Below are 23,013 nucleotides of genomic sequence, written 5' to 3'. Positions count from 1 at the left end.
CTGCAGCTGCAAGAGGCAAGGCCCGCGGGCCATCGAACTGGGAGCCGAACTGTGCTTCTGGGGCCGCTCTGCCTCCGCTTCGGCTTCCTCAAACCCACGGCATGGGTGTGCGCAGAGCAGAGCCGGAAGCGCTCGGCGTGACCGCATCACGGCCGGTGGACGGTGTCCTTCGGAAGGGCTCCGGCGGACAGGGTGTATCTGGCCAGATCTCCCATGACAAGGCCTCCTCACGAACAAAGGGTGAGGCCGGGAATTCGCCCTGGATCAAGTGCAGGAGACAAGGCGGTCACACCGGCAGGTGCCACGGGGGAGAGGCGACAGCGAATGCCTGCCCCACAGAACGAGCCGGGAGACCTCCTGGACACCGGAGTGCCAGGTGCGGCCGGACCGCGAAGAGCATGAAGCTGTCCTCCCCTTGGCCGACGGTCGTGGGGACCCTACTGTGTGCCACACACTGAACCAGCACAGGGGTGTCCAGGGAAGAGATGACCAGCCCTGCCCTGTGGTGGCCACCAGTTCCTGCCTGGCAGGGACCAAAAAGTCAACAGGGGCCAGTCACGGCCTCCATGCCTGTGACAGAATATGGGCCCCGGAGGGGACTCAGGAGTCCCAGAAAGGATTCGTCCCAACTGAGAGGTGGGAGTCTCACTTCTCTGGCCAAGCGCCTCCCGAGGAAAGCGCCTGGGCCCGACTGCGCCCCAAACCTGGTCAACGGGGCCGCCTTGACCTTCCTTTGACCAGCCCGGGTCTCTTCAAGTCCTGCAGGCACGTCAGGGTCTGTGGGTCTTCCATCCGGGGAGACAGAGGAGAGACCGTTCCTGGCCATGCCCGGGGCCAGATGAGCCTCTGCAGGTTTATGTGGAGACGCAGAGGACGCGAACACACCCAGGCAAAGACGTTGGCCACCGCTGGACGGCACGGGCGCTCAGAGCCTGGGTACCGACGCAAGCACACGTGTCCCACGTGGGAGGAGCCGGAGAGGGCGAGGGCACCCCGTCCTGCTCTGAGATTCCAGTAGCCACCTTCTTCCCAGAAGAGCTGCCCGGTGCTCCCAGCTAAAGCTGAACACCTCCACACCGGTCAGCTGTCCCATGTCCCATCCTTGCGTGAAGGCTTCTCAGCTCACCGAAGCTTCCTCTCGGCCCTCCCCACCCAGGCAGCCTGGGGTCCGGGTGTGGAGGTACAGGGCAGCAGGGGTGAGGGCCACGGCTTCTGTCCAGACCTGCTCTCTCCTGCGTGTGGATTTCGCTCGTCATCTCTGGCAGAAGCGGCAGGGGGTGCCGTGTGGGACAGCGGCTGCTGATGGATCGGGGCCCTCCTCACTACTCTGCAGGGACCCCACGGGCACAGGCTGGGGACCACCTCCCCAGAGTGCTCATTCACTCAAGGTCACGCAGGTCCCCTGCAGGTGCTCTCCCCACCCACCTGTCCTCCCCGAATCCTGGGACAGCCAGAGGGGCTTCTACACTCAGAAGCTACTCCCACTCTCCCCCTCTTCCTCTGTGCCCTGCACCTCCCAGGGCCTGTCCCCTGGGCCTCTCCCCTCCCCAGCTAGCAGGTGCCAGCGCAAAGGGGACCAAAGGCCACAGTGCAAGATGGAAAGCACCCCCCAGCCCCCCCACCCACTCCCCCACCACCGGGGGTGAGACCCAGCTGTGCGCTGCCACCGTGCTGGCCGGCCAGGTGCAGGCAGGAGACTCCTCGCTCAGCATCAGCGCAACAGGTGCGTGGCCGGCAGAGAGCTCCTAGAATATTCTGTCGCTCAGAGTCCGAAGTGGGAGCACACAGCTCTGCCCAAGGAGGGGCTGCCCGTTATGGCGAAGACATCGTCATAAACAGACGGCTCGAGGCCACACGTGGAGATGGCCTCTCCCAGGCGCACTGGCCACCCAGCATGGCTGAGCCATGTCTGGCGAGCAGCGGATGGTCATTACACACGTGCCCAGGAGCCTCTGGGGGAGCAGGCGTGAGGGGCTACAGAGAAACATTTCCAGGATCTCTTCCTCTTGTCATATCAGCAAGCCTTGGCTACATCCAGCCATGAGGCCATCCTGCTGCCCGAGCCCCTGCCGGACCCTCCAGCCATGAGCCCCTGCCCAGGGCTCTCTGGGCCTCTCCCTGTGCCGAGTGAGCTCGGGGAGGCCCGGGCACGGGGGCTGTAGGCTCCTCTGACGGTGGGGGATGCGCTGGGCACATCTGGGCCCTGCCCCTGGTCCACCAGGGGTCGGGTCCTGGCCTTGAATGGGGAGTGGGTGGAGGGGGCATGATGGCTAAGGTGACAGGGACAAGGAGAAGGATGCAGAAGCAAAGCTCCTGTGGCCAGCTGGGGGAGGGGAGGGGTGACTGAGGCCGGTGGGGGTAGGGTAGGTCACTGTTGTTTTCTTCTTCCCTGCCTTTGAGCACTGGGGGCAGAGGTTGCTTTAAAAGAGAGAGAGGAAAGACAAGGGGAGTCCCAGGGAAAGGCTTCTCAGGCCGGCCCCCTCCCCACCCCTGCCTCTCCCCGCCAGGCTGTTAACACTGGGGTATCTCCACACATTTTATGATTTTACAGTCACCGAACCCGTTCATCTGCCTCTGTCCGTAGCTGTGCTGGGGGGTGAGGGGGCTCCTTCCGATTGCTTGTGCTCTGACCCCACTTACAATTCATTCCACAGGACCCCCCCAACACCCCATTCCCCCTCCTTGCCCTCAGCTGGCTCCCCTCCAAGGCTTCTACCGAGGGGTCTGGAGCACGGGGCGGCGTGGGCCTGGACGTGGAGACTCACAGTGGGCCCAAGGCAGAAGGGAAACTCGGGAGGCCCCGGACACTTGCCTGGGCAGCGGCCCCCCACGGCCCCCAATGCCCAGGGCTCCCCGGGTGCTCCGGGTGCGCTGGCCGAGCTGACCGCTGCCCTCTGCTGGTCCGCAGTTAGCATTACATGCCCCTCTCGGGCTGAACTCCCAAATTCAGGGTGACTCCTTTAGTCACCTGTACCCAGGAGCCGCGGAGGGATTGAGTATGTGAAATGCCCTGGGTGGGGGCATGGTGACAGAGGGCACCCTGACCACTGCACGGGAAGAGCCACACTTTCTCGTAACCAGAGGGTGGAAGAGTCAGCAGGTGCGCGGCGGGTTCTGCTTGGATTCAGGGGCGCGAACAAGCTTCTGCAGGTCTAGCGCGAGCTTGCTGTCTGCACGGAAGAGCGGGACCAAGGGAGAAGGAGAACGGGGGCGCAGGCGGGGCTGTTGGGCATTCGCAGGTCCCGGCTTCGCAGGAGGAGCTCCCGGGTGTCCCTGAGGCACCCAAAGGCGGCTGCCGGGTGTTGCCTCCGTGGACCTGCCACCCACCCCCACCACCAGCGGTTCCTCCATGGATGCTCCAGTAACCTGGCTCCTGGGGCCGGTTGGTGACCCCCGGGCCCAGGTGCTACATCACCTCCAGCCCCAGCCTGGGACGGGCATCACTTGGCAGCTCGATAGGAGGACTCCGAGAACACACGCTCGTCAGAACCGGGCCCACCCCTCAAAGGATGGCCACCCCACCGGAACAGGTCACGCACGCCCCCGTTGAACAAGAGGACGGTGGCTTCCAGCCACACTGGGGATCGCGCACCGTTGCTGCTTCCTGATGTAGGAGCGCAGACTTGAGTGTAAGGGACCTTTGAGCAGGTGCTCAGCCTCTCTCACCAGCCCAGGAGCTGATGACGTCCACTCCCCTCACCTCTGGCATCTGCTGCCTGGGAGCCTGGTCAGAGGCCTCCCGGCTGAGCGCCAGAGTAGGGGAACAGCCCCCTCCTTCCAGAAAGGATGAACAGGTTGGCCATTGAGGGCAGCCACTCAGGAGTCCGCAGACAGACCTCCTGCCACTAGCCGCCGCTTGGGCTCCATTTCCTCGGCCTGGAGGAGGCCTCGGGCACAGTGGCCTGGCCCTGCTCACCTGTCCTAGCTCTGGGAGGCCTGTTGTACCGTCAACACTCCTTTGCTGGACCGCAAGGACACCCACCAGAAAGTGGCTTAAGCAACGCGACGGTTCTCCGAGACCCGAGGGAAGCAGACTCTGGGCGTCTCTCCTCTGCCGGCCTGTCACTGCCGGTCAGCTGCCTGTGCTCTCAGGCCACGTGGGGGGCCACGGCCACCAGCACTTGCCCGCGTACAAACTCCAGCGTGGGCCTCGGGGGACCCTCCCGCCCCTGCTCTCCAGGCGTGTCGGAGATGCTCGGGGCCCCTCACGCCTCTGGCCAAGGTCCCGCAGTCCCAGAAGCAGACCCTGGACAAGGCTCCGAGTCCAAGCAGAGGGCCAGGGACGTGATCCCAAGAAAACGCTGACAGGAGAGTGGGGAACTGGGGCAGGCGAGCAAGGAGCAGGGAAAGGCACGTTCTCAGCCTGTTGGCCCCCCAGGGACACGGGGACACGGAGGAGCCCCAGGCGTGGGTGCCGGGCAGCCTGCACACCCGCCGTGTCTGTCACCGGCTGAGGGCCGCTCCCGGACACTCGCACTCCGACGTGCCCCGCCAGCGAGCTGAGCCAGCACGAGCCTCGGGGCTGGCGGTGGGCGGTGCTGGTGTGTCCCCGGCGTCCGGGTCACGGAGAGCTGCGCGGCCACCTCGGCCCATCGTTGACGGAGCGCCCACTGCATGCCTGTGGCACGGCGGCTCAGCGGGGACAGAACCGGGCTGACGGCCAGCCGGGTGGTGATGGTGGCCCGTCCCTGCAGAAGTCCAGCCAGAGGAGCCTCCCAGGCTTGTGGCCTCGGCGCCTGTCCCGGCCTCGTCCTCGCAGGGGCTGTGCGCTCAGAGGTCCTTGCTTCGTGGGTCCCCGTGCTCCCAGCACTTAGACCGTGTCCGGCAAAGGGCAAACCTGGGACTTTGACGATCATAATAGTCGGTGGTGGAGCTGAGGGACCGGTCAGGTCAGACCTCTGTGGACAGGGCCGAGCCGGGGGAGTGGAGACACCCCCAGCCCCGGAGGCCGTGCCCCGCGGTGGCGGCTGGCGCAGCCCGTGCGGAGGCCTGCCGGTGGGACCTCTGAGGTTGCGAGGCTGTACTTAGTGAGAATCGCCCGCCCAGACCCCCCCACCCCGATCCAGCCCCAGGATGGGGAGGCCCAGGGAGTTGGGGGAGCTGGCCTCTAGAGCCTCCCCTCCTGCGGGTGGGAGCTGAGGGGCACCTCACAGCCCGGTGCTCTGCCCACAGCAGACAGACGAAGCGGCACAGACGGACAGCCAGCCACTGCACCCCTCCGACCCCACAGAGAAGCAGCAGCCCAAGCGGCTACACGTCTCCAACATCCCCTTCCGGTTCAGGGACCCCGACCTGCGGCAAATGTTCGGGGTGAGTGTGTGCGGCCCCTCCATCCCGGCCCCCACCCCACCCGCCCCTGCTCCACGTCCCCAGGATCCCACTGCTTCCTGGGGCCAGCGCTGCTCTGACCTGAGCCCGCGGGATGGGCAGCCAGAAATCCGCCCCCCACACCGCCCCACCTGTGCTCAGGGCTTCTTAGGGTCCCCGTGGGGCTGAGGCCTGTGCCGGACCCCGTGTGCCCTCAGAGGCCAGCTGGAGGGGCAGCTCAGCCCCCTGCCGCTCCTGCGTGCTGAGGGCTGAGCACTCCGCCTCTCTGTGCCTGTGTCCGTGGGGCTCTGGGCAAGTGCTCCAACCGTGGGAAGCCGGCCCGGGCTGACTGGCTCCCTGGATTCTCCTGGTTGGTTCCTAGATTTTGTGCTTTAGGATTTCGGCCAGCTGCCGTGCGGCCATGAGAACCTGCAGGGCAGGCCTTCCATCCTGTGGCTACTTTCCTGCCGCTTGACCTGAGCAGCACGCAGGGGCTGAGGCCCACTAGGTGCTGGGGGCTGAACCCCATGGGAGGGAGGGGGGAGGGGGCGGCGGTCAGGCCGTTCGTCCGAGAACAGAGCAGCCACGGAAGCCTCGTGCACCTAGTCCGCATTTTTTCCCGCACCCCGAACCCTCTTCCCCGCGGCCAGCACGGTGCCCACCCTCACCCCTGCCACAAGCTAGGCAGGCTCTGGCCCCTGAACCCAGCCCTGCCTTCACGCCACCCACCGCCCAGATGGGATCCATCAAAGGGGAGGTGCCCTGAGGGTGGCCTCGGATGGCCTCAGCACCCACACCTCGCCCCAAATAGCCACCCCCCTTCTTGGAGGCCAGGGCCCATTGCACGTGGGGCTTAGACACAGTGAGGGGCTGATGGGATTTGGAATCATCAGGATTCAGCTCCTCTTGGCCTGGGCCAGGCTGCTGCCGACCTCTTCGAGCCTGGGGCCCCGCTGAAAGCCGCCTTACAGAGTTCACCCGGACCAGGACCCTCAGTCCGTATCCCATCACTTGTCCCCATGCAACAGGCACCAACTGGCGTCAGCTCACCCCGTCCCCACACCGGGGCGTCGGCTCACCCGTCCCCACACCCGGGCGTCAGCTCACCTGTGTGCATACTGGGATGTCAGCTCACCCGTCCCCACACCAGGGCGTCAGCTCACCCGTCCCCACACCGGGGCGTCGGCTCACCCGTCCCCACACCCGGGCACCGTCCTCCCTGTTTCAGCCTTCCTCAGAGTTGGGATTGCATTGCTGTCTTGCTCCGTGTCCTGTCACTGCCCCTTTTGACAGCTCCCAGGGTTGTGGGATGCGGGGGACACCCATCAGTTACACACACTGGAGGCCTCAGGACAGGCCACTGGGGACCCGGTTGCAGGAATTTGGTTTCACAGGTCCATGGTCTCCTGTGACAGTGAGAGAGCCGGAGCTGCCCTTGGGGTCCTGGGCCAGTGATGGGGCAGGAAGGGGCGAGGCACAGCATCTGGGCCTGCTGGCCAGCACGTCCCAGATAGGTAGAGGGGTTTGGGGTCAGTGCTGTCCCGCACCCCACACAGCCCAGCCCCAGATAGCACAGGCTGCCGGCAGTATGGGGTCCCTCCACAGCACTTCGTCTCTCCCAGGGGCTCCTGCCCCCCTCCCAACCTTACCGTTTGGGAAGAACCTTTCCGTAGTCCTTTACCCTTTAGGGTGAATTAGAGGTGACCCTCAGTAACTTGGGGCAGAGTCCAGGCAGGGAGAGGAGAGGGACTCTGGGGGAGGCTGCCCCCTTCCCCGGTTCTCAGCCCCCACTTGGCCCTTAGACAGGCAGGGAAAGCTCTCTCCATGAGGACGTGGCGAGGGGTCTCCTGTCCCCAGACCCTGCTACACCAAGAACCCCTCCTCTTCCCTGCGGGGGGCTGGGTGGGACCGGGCAGCAGGTGAGGGTCTCCTGGGAAGCAGGCGTGCCGGGAGGGGGGGCCGGCACTCCTAACCCACCCTCCCCTGTCTCCCCACCCCCCTCTCTGTCTTTGCAGCAATTCGGAAAAATTTTAGACGTGGAGATCATTTTTAACGAGCGGGGCTCCAAGGTGGGTGCCGCCCAGAGGCCGCCACCATTACAGCGCCGGCCGTAGGTCCCGCCAGGCTAACGTGTGAAATGTGCGTTTCCTTCCTGGAGAGCTCCGCGCCCGAGGACCCCTGAGCTACACGGGTGCTTGTACTCCCCGCTCCTCCGCCCTCCCGCCCCGCCCCCGCCGTCTGTGTTGGCGCCGCAGCCGCTCCGCTCCGTTCTCTCCGAGCTGCCGGGACCTCTCTGTCTGCGCCCGGGCCCGGGGCCCCACCCGCCGACCGCTCCTCCGGGGGCGCCCCCCCCGCTGGCCTGTCCGAGAGCCGGCCCGAGGCTCGGGGGCGCGGCTGCAGGGTGGGCACGGGAGGGGGCCCGGCAGACACCAGCCCTGCTCCCTGCTCAGGCAAGGGAAGACCCCCATGCAGGCTCCTGGGGGGAAGGGGGGTGGGGCTGTCCCCAGGAGGTCCTGACCCCCCCGACCCCCCTTGCCCCCCAGGGGGCATCAGGGTGACTGTCCTGGCCCCTGGCCGGGTTAGCATCTCTCTTGGAGCTTTGGCCTGTCCTCTGGGAGGTGCCAGGCGGTCAGCTCAGGCCGGGCTCGGGCCAGGCCAGCAGCTGCCCCCGCCTGGGGCCCTACCCTTCCTGGGCATCCTGCTGGTGGCACCAGGGCAGGCCTCTGGGCTGCCGACCTCTCCTTCAACTCACCTGACTCAGTCCCTCTCTCTCTCTCTCTCTCTCTCCCCCCCCCCTTCTCTCTCCCCCCACTGTCCCGCCCCCCCACCCCACTCCTCCTATGTTTTCCTTCCTCTCATCCTCTCTCTCCGTGTCTGTCCTTCTCCGCTCACAGGGTTTTGGGTTTGTAACTTTTGAAACTAGCTCAGATGCTGACCGAGCCCGGGAGAAGCTGAATGGGACGATCGTAGAGGGACGGAAAATTGAGGTGCTCAGATAAGTGTGCTGCGCAGGGCGTGCCCTTGAGAACCGCCACTGTCGCCCAGGTCCCCCTCCCCCACCCCTCAGCCACCCTGCGGAGAGCCAGGCCAGGGTCCCCGGAGCAGGGCGGCAGGGCGGGGAGGGCAGGGCCCCGCCAAGGCCGGAGCCCAGCCCATCTCCTGCCACCCCTCCTGGGCCCACCCAAGGGCCCCCTCCCTCTGCTTTCTGGAGGAGGCCCCCCAACTGTGGGAATCAGCCAGACCCTGGGAGGAGCCCCGAAAATCGTGTGTTTGAGGCTTGGCAGCTCCAAGGACCACAGCCAGCTCAGTCTGTCCCCCAGCTGAGAGGTGCTGTTAATCCCCTGGACCCCTCCCACCAGGGAGCGGCAGCCGCCCCCTGTCCTCCCCTCCCCAGCTGCCAGGAAGGGACCTAGCCCTGAGGAGCAGCAGAGAGAGGAGGTCAGGGGCCCCCCTTCAACCCCCCTTGCCCCTTTTCTGGCGGGCTGCCCATGCCCCCCGCCCCAGTGCCGTGGCTCTAGGTGTCTGGGAGCTGAGCTCCTGGACAAGCAGGGCAGTGAGGGGTGGCCAGAGAGGGGAGGGGGTCAGCAGCAGTACAGAGTCCACGGGAAGAGAAGTGGAAAGGCCTGGGGGGAGGGCTTCCAGAAGCAGAAGGGGTCCTGGAGGCCCTGACCTCGGCCAGTGGTTCATGCCCAGTGGGCACCTGAGGATGCAGCCCGAGGTCCAGGCATTCACACTGCATGTGGTAGAGGCAGAATGGCCCCGACTCCTTTCTTGGGTTCCACCACCTGCCCTGTTCTCTACTTCCTACCACACAGGCCTTCTCCCCCTGCCTTTCTACACCCCAGCCTGGCCCTCCAGGGGGAGGGTCTTAGATGTCTGAGATAGGACCCACCCCCTTGGCGCCCACCCACCCGGCCCCTCTCCCATCGGCCTTGCTCCCGAGGGGTCCCATCAGGAACTCTCTGCTGGCCTTGGGAATGGCGTGCTACCCCCATGAGAGGGGTGCCCATGACTGGGAAGGCCTCAGCAGCCAACAAGGGCACAGAATGTCTTGGGGGCCAGTATGTCAGTTGGGCTGAGAGCACTTTGTGGAGAGTCCACCAGCTAGCTTCTCCAGTGGCCTGGGGTTGCCAGAGAGAGACTGGGGCTTGGTTTGTGGGAGCAGCACGTGAAGGGCAGGAACCAGCGGGCCGGACATGGTGCCTGAGCCGAGGGCTGGGAGCAGTGGTGGCCAAGGCTCCCTGGAGTTGGGGGGGCAGCAGAGTGGAGAGGGGTGGCCTGGGAGGAGGGCAGGCCACGGTGGGGGGCCAGGCGGGCAGCAGAGACTGTCCTGGGCCTTCCTCCCAGCCCCCAGCCCCCTCCGTGTGGCCATGCAGGAACAGTGCAGAGCAGGACCGGGGTGGCCAGACGCCTGCAAGGAGGCTAACACTCCCCTCACCCTCACCTTCTCCCTCCTTCTCTCCGGGTAGGTCAATAATGCCACAGCCCGTGTCATGACCAACAAGAAGACTGCGAACCCCTACACTAACGGTAAGGCGCCCAGGACCTCGGGGAGGCCACGGGGCGGTCGGCCTAGACATGGGCCCTGGAGGAGCCTCGGCCGCTGGAGGCCCACCGCCCTGGATGCCAAGTGCCCCCTCATGTCCCAGCTCTGCCGGGTCAGCAGGAGGGCTGGGGCCGCCCACCCCACCCACACAGTTGGCAAGACGCCTGGGCCTTCCCAAGCACACAGGGCACCCAGAAACCACGTGGACAGGCTTCGGGCACAGTGGGTGTGGCCACTTCCTGGATTATTACTTAGTTTCTAAGCAGTGAGGGAGCGCCTGGGCTAGAGGTACTCAATATTCAGTGAAAGTGAAGATGATTAGGATAGTTCCCCACCCACCTTGGAGACACTGGAAGGTTGAGGCCCCCACAGGAGCCTTGCCATCCATAATGCGCTTCAACTGAGTGGTCTCACATGCACGTGCCGGACCCAAGCAGAAGCCAGTCCTCCTTGAAGACAGAACCCCAGAGGCTGAGTGGAGGGGTGGCCCTCAGCTGCATGTCTTGACTCCACCCGGCAACGCGGAGGGGTTTGCGTGTAGCCAGCAACTCCCTGGGGCCTGTTTGAGTTCATCCCCGTGCCAGGGAATGGCAGCCCTGCTCACAGTCAGGATAAGTCTCCCTGCGGGGCGGGGGCTTGGCTTCTCACCCCCCAACCTTCCTGTCCCTGTGTGATTGGCCACACAGGGACTCAGGTGACAGGCCAGCAAGGGGCAGGACACTGGGGGGGGATCTGCCACGGGACCCACCAGCAGGGCCTCCTCCTGTGCCCTCCTGGAGCAGGACAGGCGTCTGGCTGAGCCACATTTAGGCTGGATTATTATGCCTCCCATCCTGCTTTCCTGAGGACTATGAAAGCTCAAAGTTTTCCTAAAAATCTGAGGGTGCCTGACTTTGCCAGTGTCCTGAACTCCCGTTGAGTGCTTGGCACTGGAAGGCAAAGTGGTAGACAGACGTGTTTAGAGAGTCAGGACGATCATCAGGAGCCAGATGCCCACTGCACCCAAGAGCCACACCCCCTACTGTCTGGCCAGGCCTGAGAACGTCAGGAAGCATGGAATTCAGAACGGAGTCCACGCCTGAACCACTGCATTCCTGGCCCAGGATGGGCACGGAACCAGCACTGCTTGCACAAGGATCAGCCGGGGGCTCACAGTAACAGTCTCACCGAAGCGTCCTCACTGGCCTGAGCAAGAAGGACAAGGGCCGCAGTGGGCTGGCCCCAGGTTCTCTATGGGCTGACAGTGAAGTGCAGCATGTGGGCTGTGGTGGCCTGGGAGTGTGGCTTGAAGACTCTAGAACACTCCAGAGCACTCAGAAATTCATTGGTTGCGGGGGGAAGAGGAGCAGAAGTGTCCACCGTCAAGCTCACCAGGTTTGACCAGGTGTTAAGACTATTTACAGAAGAAACAAAGGAGACACCCAGGAGGGTCTCCAGCTGCCTCTGTCATCTGGGGTCCCACACAGTGAAATGGGACTGGCAGCAACGGGTAGAGGCCAGGAAGCCAGAGTGACAGATAAAGACACCCAGGATTCCAGAATCGGCAGGTGGATGTGCCAGGACCATCTCAAGAGAAGTCCCAACTCGAAGAATGGACTCAGAAAAGCCACTGGGTTGGGGCCCAGGGGAGGGGGGCTCGGGTCGTTGCTCTAGGACACTGCTCCGTCATGGGTTTTTACTAAGAAGACTACGTTCTTGGGACTGGAGTTCTTTTTAGGAGATGAAACATTTCTTCCCTCCTGATCTGGGATTCAGAGAAGGTTCCAGAGTCTCAGCATTAACGTTCAGACACAGCCACGCTGGTCAGGTGATGGTGGAAGGGGAGGGAAGGTGACCACAGTCTCATGGAAAGTGGAGAATGGGCCCCTAGGAAGAACACGGTTGCCGATGGTCTGTCCTGAGTGCCTTCCTGCCACCCACCCAGCAGTGGGGATGTTAGAATCTGGGAATGAGGCTCACGGAGCTGACGCTAATGGCCTGCTCTGGCCCTTTGCCATGCTCTCCAGAGGTGTCTCGCTAGCTGGCCAGTGGGCTCAGTCCCTTTTGTCCCTCCTCACAAAGTCAAGAGGGGTATGGAGCTGGGCCTTCAGGGCATCCTGCAAACATAAGACCAGGTACACTGAGGGGGCCAAGGGGCTGGGCTCGGTCAAATATACCATTCCCAGCCCATTCTATCTGAGCTAGCGCCTGGGGTCAGAGCCCCCTCAAAGCCAGCTGGTGTCCATCCCCAGGGGCCTCAGATGGAAGCAGGCTTCACTCCTGCACCTGGGTCCCTGGTGGGAGAGGAAGACTGGCCCAGAAGCCGAGGGCCCTGAGCCAGCGGCCTGAGCCGGCCCGCCTGCAAAGAGGGAGAGGCGGCAGGTGCCGACAGCTGGGGGCCAGGGAATGGCCAGCAATGTGGGTTTGGTTTGGATCTGGCTCTGCCACTTGCCCGCTCTGGGCTGTGAGGCTGCTGCACCTCCCTGACCTCCACTTGCTCATCTGGAAAACGGGAGGGTGTGACACCCATCTCATTGGCTGGCTTTAGAACCCGTGGCACATGGTGAGATGCTCAGGAAATGTTGTCATTATTACCTCGAATCCCAAGGCCCTTTCCTCCCCAGGAAGCCGTTCCACTGGCTGCTCTGAGGATGGCCGGGGCAGGACTGGGCAGTGGGGAAAGAGCTCCACGCCAGGACCGAAGCTGTGGGGCAGGAGGTGGGAGGAGTCTGCGGCAGAAGCCCCGCCCCTCACGGCAGCCTCCCACCCTGCTGGAAGGCAGCCAGGCCCCCACCGGGGACAGCTTTCCGATGCCTGGGCTCTGTCATGTGCTGAAGCAGGGGCGCCGCCAGACTCCTCATCCCGGCTGTGGGCCTGCAGATGTCCCTTCCTAATTCTGGCGGAGACTGCAGACTCCAAGCTGCTGGGCTGGGGCCCCGGCTAGGCTAGGGAGGGCCGCCTTTTGAAATGAATCACAAGGACAGCCAGGCAGATGGGTCAGGAGTGACTTGGTCCCTGGCATTTAGGGAGCAGAAGGTCAGACCCGGTGAGGCTGCAGCATCCGAGGGGCCAGGGTCTCTGCTCACCCTGCCTGCAAAGGGAGGCGGTCCGGCCAGCCATCTACAGAGGCCCCGCCTTACATGGGAGGCCCCAGGATAGTGTGAGGTGGGGAGAGAATGGGGAAGACGGTGATTGGGGTTTTTTGCTTCTCTTCTAGGCTGGAAGCTAAATCCCGTGGTGGGCGCAGTCTACGGGCCTGAATTCTATGCAGGTACAGGCTGGAGCCCTCATCTGGGTGTGAAGGGCCGGGGGGCGTGGCCAGAGGGCCTGGCCAGGAGGGAGGCGTGGTCGTGCAGGTGTGGTTGGGCGGGGCCAGGTGTGGTTGCGCCCCGGCCGGGCCCTTGGGCCTGCCCTCACCCTCTCGGGGCCTTCCCTCTCACCGCCTCTTCTCTGGCCCCCTTTCCTGCAGTGACGGGGTTCCCCTACCCCACCACGGGCACAGCCGTTGCCTACAGGGGCGCGCACCTACGGGGTCGGGGCCGGGCCGTGTATAATACGTTTCGGGCTGCGCCGCCCCCGCCCCCCATCCCAACTTACGGAGCGTGAGTACCTGGGGAGGCACGGGGAGGGAGGCATGGAGAAAGGCCCAGGGGGTGGGGGGAGGGAGGCCTCGGGCAGCCAGAAGGGCTAGGCAGCCTTTCCAGAACTGTGGGGGGCTGTGGGAACCCCCAGACTTTCCCACTGCGGTTGCCCCCATATCGTACCCCAGCCCCACCCTGCCATGGGCACCAAGGGTCACTGGCATTTGGGGGACATTTAGAGCCCCAGCACCTTGCTGGATGATTTAATGGGATTGTGGTTGGCCCTAAAACTGGATGAGGGCCTGCTCTAAGCTCTCCCTGGTCCATTACCCTGGGCCCAGTGCCCTCCGCCCCTATGGGGGGTACAGCTGCCTGGGCTGGGGTGGGGGGAGGGTAAGCACCATGGGCCGAGGGGCCCCTGGCTTTGTGGGAGAAAGGAGCTGACCAGCAAGGGTGTTACTCTATTGTTATACCAAAACAGGGCGCTGGAGCAAACGCTTGTTAAAATGCCAGTCCCATGGGCAGGGCTGGCACCCTGCCCCCTCCCTCCTCAGCAGACACCGGAGCCGGCCTACCCCACCTCTCCAGCGTTCCCACCACTCTCTTGTCCGTTTGCTTCCAGGGTCGTGTATCAGGATGGCTTTTATGGTGCTGAGATTTATGTAAGTGCAGCCCCCTGGCAGGGGGGTGGGTGTGGTCCAGGCCTTCAGCTGATTTCCAGGGTCTTCCCCTCCCGGCCCCCCTCCCTCACCCATCCCTCCCTATCCTTGGGACCTGGGAGGGTGAACGTGCGCAGGACACTGGGTCCTTGAGGACCTTGGCATAGCTGAGCCTGGGCTGTCTGTGCCCACGTCTTCTCCAGTCCACAGGACGCTGGGTGATGGGGGCAGGAGGGGCGACTCTCCTGTATCCCTAACACATTGGGGTCACTGAGTGAGCCCCCATGGGCACCCATGTCTAGTACAGAGACCCGGAGAGAGACCAGGAGGCAGGGGCTCCAGGGTGGACCCCATGGTGAGGTCCTATGGCGTCTCTCTCCCTTCACGGGGCTGCCCCTGCTGCTTCCTCTCGCCCGGAGCCCCAGCTGACGACCCCACCTCACACACATACCCAGCCCAACATGAGACCTTGCTTCTGTCCTGGGCAGTTGCCCATAATTCAACAGTCCCTTTGTGCCAGGGCCAAGACATGATCTGAGTTTGCCCTTGACCCTTCCCAGTACCCGGGATGGCCCCCAGAGTCACCCATGGGTTCTTGGCACCCACTGGCATCAAAGTCAGGGGCTCACTGGGCTGGTGGCAGGTCTGTGGGCACTGATCATGTGCCAAAGCCAGGAGCACAGGCAGACGTATCATCGGTGCCCACGGATGGGTGTTGAAGGTGTGCTCCCTGCCCCCCCTCGAGCCATGCCACTGACTGTCTGCGGTCCTTAGACCCCAAGCTAGGTGCCCCCAGGCCTGCACCAGCCAGTGCTCACCCAGCCACGGTGGAGGTTGAAAGGCGGTGTTGGCCCTACTAAGCCCCTGTGCTGTCTCTCCCTCCCCCTTCCCCTGCAGGGGGGCTACGCAGCCTACAGATACGCTCAGCCCGCGGCCGCCGCGGCAGCCTACAGCGACAGGTACGGGACAGGGTCGGGCTGGAGAGGGCCAGCGGGACAACAGGGCCCCTGGAGGGGTGGGCTCAGATAGACGGGAAGACTTAGCGCGGCTCAGGCCTGGGGGAGCCTCCTCCTGGTGGCGCGGGGTCTGGACAGAGAGCGCTGAGCCAGCGAGCCCCCGGTTTCTTTAGTCACTTACTGCTGGTGTGGCTGGGGAGGCCGTGCTACCCCCCACCGTTCAGGTCCCCTCTGATCCGCAGCCCTGGAGGCCTGAGCCCTCCCTGAGCGCTGGAGGCCCCGGGTGAGCAGGGGGGTTCGGAGGCTCTGCGTCTGCCCCCGGGCGCCCCTCGGACCCCGCTCAGGGCTGCCGGGTCTGAGACCCCTTCACGCTGAGGAGAGGCTATGAGTGCACCCTCCTGGTGGGGGGTGTGAGGACACCAGGTGGGCAGTGTGGCCGTTGGAGAGCAGCCAGCCTCCTGCCCAGCTTCGAGCACACGCAGAGGATGGCGGGTGGCTCTGGGCAGTGAGGGCAGGTCCCCGGGGCTCCCCGCAGGAGTGGCCTGGCCTGGCACATGGGCACAGAGCCCCTGCTTAGGGACGTGTGGGAGTCCCCGCGCCTGGCACTGGTGGGCTCTGGCTCCCTCCCGCCCAGCGGCACCCTCAGACCCCCGCCATCGCATGTGTTGGGGGGGAGTGGGGGTTTGTGGGGTGCACAGCAGGACCAGCCCTGTGCTACAAGAAGCTGACATTCCACACACACAATAAGTGGAGAGGACACAGTGCCACTTCCTTCGTGGTGGCCTCCCCGCCTGCCCCCACGGCCTCCCGTCCTGCTCTGAGCCTTTCCGCAGCACTCCGCCCTTGTTCTTCCGGGGCGTCGAGGTTTCCTTCCCTCCAGAGCAGCTCTGTGGGCACTCCTTTTTCCTTCCGTGTGGCCCCTTGTCAGGGTGAGCGGACACTGGGAGAATTGAGAGGGTGGCCAGCTGTGTTCTGGACACTTCCTTCTAAACGGGCAGAAAAGATGGGGAGGAGGGCGGGCGGGGGTGGGGGGAGTGGCTGGCAGGCGGGACCACCCTGGAGGACGCTCACCAGCTGTCTGGGAGGAGGCGGGAGACCTGTTGCGGCCCCTCACCTGCCCCCATCGCCCCCCCACGCCTCCCTTCCTCCCTGTGCTGTCTCCCCAGTTACGGCAGAGTCTATGCAGCCGCTGACCCCTACCACCACACCATCGGCCCCGCGGCGACCTACAGCATCGGAACCATGGTAAGGAGGCGGGGCGGCCTGGCCCTGGGCACCAGCTGTGACGAGGAGGGCCTGGCGCCACAGCCAGGATGGGGTGGGAGGGAGGAGAGTGACCCGGACCCCTGACCAGTGCCCGGAGGGACCAAGGCCTAGATGGAAGCTTGGGGGAGGACTTGCCCCTCGGTGCCCTTGGGGACTTTGAGGGAGGCAGGCCCGCCCGGACGGGCAGCTGCCCAGTAAGGACGTCTGGCCCTCTGGGGAGCAGCCTGGGACGCCCGCTTTGCCCAGTTTTCTGAGGCTCCAGAGGCCAGCAGGGCCTCCGCGCCACTCGTGGGGCTGTGTCCGCCGCGTCCCTTCTGTGTCCTGTCGCCCCTTTCCTCACATCAGGGAGCGGGACGAGGGCTGCCCGCGGCTTCCCTTCCCCCCAGGCCCCTCCGCGGCACCGTGGCCCGCTCTCGCCAGCCCCCGCGCACTCCTGGGGGGCCCGCGGCAGCCGGAGGTGTGCCGGTGTGTGTGTGTGTGTATGTGTGTGTGCATGGTCAGCTGTGGACACAGGCAGCCCAGCTTACTCTCTACCCCGAGTCCTGCTTCCAGGGGACACCTGTCTCCTGTGCCCACCCACCCCCAGCCCCAGGGGCTGTTCATGTCAGTTTTTAGCTAGCTTGGCGTCCAGCATCACAGATGAACACATTCTCCCTGGGGGGTGAGGGGCAAGGAGGGAGGAGGCCCAGAGCCAGTAGGGACTCATTGTTCCTTCTCACTTGGTTTTGATTACTTCCTCCCGATTTTTGTTTTGACTTTTTGATTTTTAACAAGTTTCCGGCATCCTCAGCAGGCTGCAGTCACCCAGATGGGGGCCCCAAAAGTGCAGTTTGTGGGCCCCTTGGCTCCTGGGTCAGCTCAGCCCTCTCTGCGGCTGCTGGCTAGAAGTTTTCGTTCATTCACAGAGGGGCCCCACTTATGTTCTCATTTTTATTTGTAAAATTTTCTTTTTTATTTTTTTCCAAGTTTTTTCTGTGGCACTTGCCATCTTTTCTTTTTCTGTTGAAATTGGTTGGTGGGGAGGAGGTTCCTCTGGAGACCTCCCTGATCCACGGCAGCCCAGGGACATGGGAGCAAGAGTGCCAGAGACCTTTCCTCCTCAGCAGGACGGAGGGCCCAGGCGAGGACCTGGGTAAAGAGCAGGGACCCCAGGGGCCCCCTAAAGCTCCGAGGGGCTGGGGTAACCCTGGCAGGAGGTCCCTCCACCCTCCTGGGTCCTGCCCCCCCTCCCTCCCCCGGCAGGCAGCCCCGCTGGGGCCCTGAGACCTCCCCTGCCCCCATTAAGGAGAAAGGGGCCGGGGAAGGGTCAGGCCTGAGCCAAGAGAGTTGCCAAGAGACACCTCCAGCCTTATTGTCCAGGAGCGCTGTGGCCCATGACCCCAGCAGCCCCCAGCCCCCATCGTCCCCCACCACGGAAGGACTAGGCCCAGGGCCCCCTGCTGCCATGAGAACCAGCACCCACTCTCCCCAAGGCAAACCTTAATAAGGGGGGCAAAAAACGGGATTTAGCGACTTCTTTTTGTTTTTCCTTATTTTTTTTTCTTTTTGCCTTTTCCCCCCGACCGGAAGGCGGTACTGATTGGCTGTTTGTCATCTTTAATGTTGCAGGCTAGCCTCTGCCGAGGAGGGTACAGCCGCTTCACCCCCTACTAGCAAGGGGGCCAGCCCCTAGCAGCATTCACACTGACTGCCCAGCACACACCAAACCCAGCAGGCCAAAGCCAGGCACAGCCACCAGGAGGACAGTGCGCCCCCCCCAGGCAGCGGCCCGCGACGCCAAAGCCCATAGGGTCCACCTCCAGCCCGCTGGTCTCCCTGCCCCTCCCGATGGCGTGTGTGTCTTTGACCCTGGTGACCCCTGTATGTCTGAAACCTTGCTTCCTATTTTGACTTTGTTGACGTTGTGCCCCCAAGCCATTTCAGGTACGGTATGCCCACAGCGGGAGGGGCTAGCCTGGGCACAAGACCCCTCCCCGAGAACTAGCAATAGAGCCCGCCAGGGCGACCCCCACTTCCCATCCCCTGGGGCTCAGGGAGTGAGGAGGAGCCCCGGTCCACGGGACGCGGGGTTTCCGGCCGAGACGATGCCCCCTCCCCGCCTTCCCCCAGCTGATCGCCGGTGTAGCCGCATCTGCCCTCCTCACCCCCAAACAGCTGCAACTAACATTCCTGGTTCACGTTTCTTGAGGCCGCTTCCCGCCGAAGCAGCCACAAGCACGCGGTGCAGGAGGAAACGGCCACGGCCATACGGGCCTCGGGGCTCCTTCCGTAGCCTCTGTCGTGAGCAATGAAAGTGTAGGAAGTGCCCCCGCGCACCCCCACCGAAGCCGAGGGCCCCCGGCCTGCCGTGCTCCTCCCAGCAGCGGGCTCTCCCCTGCAGCCAGGCTCCGAGGATGGCCCCTCGGCACTGCCTGAGATGGGGTCCCGGCCAACCTGGGCACCCTTCCCCTTCCCCAGGCTTGGAAACGTCCTTTTATCAGGGTACATTTCAGAAGGGGCGAGCAGGGGAGGCACAGGGGGAGGCCCATCGCCGGCCTTCTTGGCGAGACAGCACTCGATGCCAGCCTCCCGTCCGGAGAGGCTTGGTGCTTAGGTCTGCGGCCGAGCGGCCGCACGGTGCCCAGGGCTGCGCTGGGCCCTTGGAGGCGGGGGGGGACATGCTGGCCGGGGTCCCGTAGGGAATGCTGAGACAGCCCAGGTAGCCTCATGGGGTAGGCTGCCCGGTCAGGACGGCGCCCTGCCCCCTCCGTTGCAGGAGGAGGTGTCTCGGGCCGGGGAAGCCCAGGTCCCCTAGCGTGCCAGAGCTGGGCTGTGGGTGCCAGCTAGAGGGTGTGGGTCCCCCACCAGCCAGGGCACACCGGCTCTCAGCTGCTGCACCGGGCGGATCACGGCCTGGGTGCCGGCCCCTCACTTCCCGCCGCCGGGAGCACCGCCTCCTTGCTCCGGCTCAAGGCCCCTCGTGGCCTGTGCTGCGCCGTCCACCCACCATGCCCCCCGTCTTCGTCCGCCCAGAGCCAGCCAGGCCCCTGCCCCGCTCAGCTCTAGCAGAGCCCCCAGCCCACTTCCTGTGGTTTCTGCTCCTGCCGCCCCTTCTTCGCCCCCGCCGCCACCGGCCCCCACGCTCTGCCCCGGAGGAGGAGGCCGGCTTTCAGTTCAGCTCATGCAGGACCACCGGTTCCCGGAAGCTGGGCCTGGGGGACAGGCCGGGTGGGGGGCTAGGACTTGAGGGCGGCCCGGGGCCCCGGCACCCTCCCTCCCCACCCGGCGCCCCGTCCGTCCTCACAACACGCCTGCCGTTGCTTCGGTGAAACTGCAAGTCCTGCCTTTCTGTTTCTGTTGTAGTGAAAGCTTCCACCGTTTCCTTCTTGGACCATGAAGGGCAAAAACAAAAAACAAAAAAACAAAAAAAAAAATCACAAAACAAAAAAAAAACAAAAAAAGATGTTAAGATCCAAGCAACAACAAAAAACAAACCAACCAAACCAAGAAGCATCCAGCACGTCCAGGTCGCGCGCGGTGCCGCACTCCACTGCGAGGGAGCACGTCCACAGGGCGCCGAGCCCAGGAGAGCCCCGGGCCCTCGCCCCTCCCCGGCCACCGTGCTGGCCGAAGTGCCCCTCCCGAGGCCGGCGGGGAGCGCAGGAGGGGAAGGGGCCTCTTCTCTACCAAGTCTTCCTTTCCGGCCCCCCACTCCCGGGGCGCGCGGGGCCCAGCGGAGGAACAGGCCGCAGGCCTGAGTGGGGAGAACAGCCAGCAGGACTCGACCTTTGCTGCCAACTGTGCCAGTGGAGGGGACAGCTGGGCTGGGGTGGGCGTGGGGGGGGCAGCTGTTCATTCCCGGGGTCTCTGGCTCCGGCCCGTGCCCGTCACCCTTGTGTCCAGCTGTCTGGGCCCCAGCTCCCCCTCGTGCCATGCCGCCACCACCATGTTCTGCAAGCCTGGGGAGGGAGTTTGCAGGCCTCCAGAGTCCGTCCGACCAGCAGCCCTGGGGTCTGACCCCAACATCAAGGGCTGACGCAGTTCCAGAACTGTGGGGCGCCCAGGCCCCCCTCGCTCCACGTGAGGGGCTCCTGGGCAGCCTGGCCAGGATCACACCGCGAACCTAAGAGCTAGCATCGGGAGGGTGGAGGCCTTGGGGCTGAGGAGGCGCTCTGGCCCCGACCAGCCTGTTTCCTGTTCCCTTGCTGGAGGCAGGCCTGGGCCTGGTCAGTGGAAGGGAAGGCCGACCTCCTGCCACCTGCGGGGCCGGGCCCTCCCCATCCCTGTCCTGCAGAGGGCCGGGCAGGCCAGCGCCTGGCTGCACAGCGAGGTCAGGAGTCACAGTGCCACGGGGCTGGACAGCCAGGCCCGAGAAGGGAGAGCGAGCGGGGAGAAAGGCCTGGAGCGGCGCCCAGGACCCGAGTCAGGTCCCGCCGGGGTGGTGGGAGAGCAGAGGTAGGCAGCAGGGAGGAGCCCCCCGCCAGGCAGGGATCGCTGGAGTAGGGCAAGCAGCAAAAAATAAGACATAGGCTCCCAACACGGCTCCACTGTCTCATGAAATTTAAAAAGTAAAAAAAAAAAAAAAAAATACACCTCACTTTATATATTCAGCATCAGCTCCTGAAGCTCCTGAAATGAGCCCCTTTTCTATTCCTGTTGTACAGCGCCCCGCCCGCCCGGCCCCTCCTGTCCAGAGCCCCCTGCTGCTCCGGACCCTTTTCTTGCGGCAGCTCCGCCCCCGGCCCCGCCCTCCCAGCCCCCCCAGGACTGCAGCCAGGCCCCAGGCTTCCTTTCTTACCATTCTGTATGCTTCCAAGGTGTGACCATTCAAATCAACAGTATTATTATTAAGATTATTAATAAAGATTTCTTTCTTCAAACCAGGACAACTCTTTTTGATTTGGCAGCCCCCGGGGCCCTGAGGGTGGAGGGCGGGGTGCAGCACCGGGCACCTGCCAGCGTGGGCCCAGGACCCGCAGCCTGTCCCAGGATCCAGCCGGCCTTCTGCGGGGTGCCCAGCGGGGAGTCCGAAGACCCTTCTGGGCAAGAGAAGCCAGAGCCCCAGTCCTGCAGACTCCTTTCCCCAGCCCGACCCAGAACAAGCCGCCTCGCCCTGCCCCGCGCGGCGCTAAGGCTCGTGGAGTTCACCAGCGGCTTCCAGGGTGGACAGCCGCCCTGGCCCCTTCCCAGCTGAGCGGCGGCTACTGCACACACATGTCCGCCGGGCCTCACGTCGTCGCGCCGCCCAGCAGCTGTGGCCTGCCGCGTGCAGGCAGGAGAGGGGACAGGGCTGGGGATGTCCCGGAGAGGGCCCCCAGATCCCAGCCACACCCGGGCACTACCCCTGTGATGTGGGTCGGGTGGAGCCCTGGCTCCTTGCGGGAGTGAGGGGGCTGCTTCAAAGTAAGCCCACGGGCGCGGGTCCCCATCCCTGCAAGGCTGCGGTGGAGGGCGGCCGCCCCCCTCACCAGCCCCTCGGGGGAGGGAGCGGAACCAGGAAGGAAAGCCGAAGTCAAGCCAAGAGCTTCAAAGCCCTGGGCTTCGGGGGCTGGGCCGGGCCCACGTTCACAGCGCGTCCACAGCGCCGCCCATCAACTCAAGCTCTTAACGTTTCACGTCGGATCATTTATTTCAGAGCGATTACACCCACCAGAGGGGCGCAGGCTTAAATGCCAACATACTCATCTTCCTGCCCATTGAGCCTCTACTCTCCATGGGACGGGGACGGTGCTCTCGGGGAGCTGGGGGTGGGTGGCCCCGCCACACACCACGCTCTGCTAAGCCCCTCACCTCTCATCGCCTGCTCACCAGACTGTAAGAAAATAATTGCCACTTAGAAATTTTTCCCTCCTCTGCATAAACTGGGGGCACAGACACTTAAAGCCAACAGGCTTCGAGAATGGAGAGCAGCCCACTTCCGGGCACCCTGCCCCGCCTGACTCCCGCCTCTGGGGACACAGGGAGCAAGGCCAGATCCCCTGGTACAAAACAGGAGGCTCAAAGCAAACCAACGGTCCAAACCGAGAACACGATGATGGAGCAGCTCCAAGCGGCAGCGACTCAGGTGCCCCCCCACCCCAGTCTACTGAGCCGTCCAGGTTCACGGGGACAGTCAGGGGTGTCGGGTGACCTGCGCTTCCCAGCTAGGCAGCAGAGGCATCCTCCTGTCCTGCTTGAGCGATCTCCCCCTCTGCTGGGCAAACGCATTCCCCACTGCGGAGCGAGCTGGCTAGGCCACGTGCGGGACACGGAGAGTAAAATGTCCCTCTGTCCCCCTGTGAAAGAGCCACTCGGGCCAGGGGGATGGAGATGGAGGCAGCCCTGGAGGGACACGCCCCTGGCTGTCCTGCGGGCCAGGTTTTCCCAGGCCACCTGACCGCACTCTGATTCCCGAATTCCGGACAGCCAGCCAGAGGCATTGTGGCTGCCCTGCCCCCTGGTGGCCTCTCTCCTCCCTACAGCGTACAACCAAGTCCGCGGCCGGGGCTTGCACCCGAGGCCATAGGTGGGACCCCCAGCCGGGAGTGTCTTGGCCCTTGGCACCACTCCACACCACATAGCACAGGTGGAGGGCAGAGAAATGGGCAAGTGGCCCCATCGATGGCCCTACGAGACCCGGGGGTAAGAGACCCCCCAGAACGAGGGACACGGCTCAGGCCCAGGAGAGGAGCTGGGCAACACGGCAGATACCCAAGGCTGCGGAGTGCAGAGAGCCCACCCCCAGGAGGCCAGCACGGTGG

General features: G+C 64.4%; 1 protein-coding gene across 6 annotated transcripts in view; it reads left to right on the top strand.

Annotated features, from left to right (window-relative positions):
• Positions 1 to 20,861, top strand: part of RBFOX3 (RNA binding fox-1 homolog 3) — a 413,554-nt gene extending 392,693 nt beyond the window's left edge. For 3 of the 6 annotated variants that reach the window (XM_032429503.1, XM_032429501.1, XM_032429502.1), the window contains 10 exons: positions 5,173 to 5,310; positions 7,323 to 7,376; positions 8,202 to 8,294; positions 9,777 to 9,837; positions 13,050 to 13,103; positions 13,302 to 13,434; positions 13,895 to 14,075; positions 14,970 to 15,031; positions 16,195 to 16,273; positions 17,903 to 19,626. In XM_032429503.1, coding sequence (XP_032285394.1) covers positions 5,173 to 5,310; positions 7,323 to 7,376; positions 8,202 to 8,294; positions 9,777 to 9,837; positions 13,050 to 13,103; positions 13,302 to 13,434; positions 13,895 to 14,075; positions 14,970 to 15,031; positions 16,195 to 16,273; positions 17,903 to 17,947 — 900 coding nt within the window. In that variant the 3' untranslated portion in view covers positions 17,948 to 19,626. The other 3 variants (XM_032429497.1, XM_032429499.1, XM_032429498.1) reach the window with 3 other exon arrangements.
• Positions 20,862 to 23,013: the final 2,152 nt, after the last annotated feature.

This window comes from Phoca vitulina, unplaced genomic scaffold (genome assembly GCF_004348235.1).
Source record: "Phoca vitulina isolate PV1807 unplaced genomic scaffold, GSC_HSeal_1.0 scaffold41, whole genome shotgun sequence".
NCBI classification, from domain to species: domain Eukaryota; kingdom Metazoa; phylum Chordata; class Mammalia; order Carnivora; family Phocidae; genus Phoca; species Phoca vitulina.
Note: the sequence above shows the minus strand (reverse complement) of the source record. Positions and strands in the feature narration are given on the sequence as shown.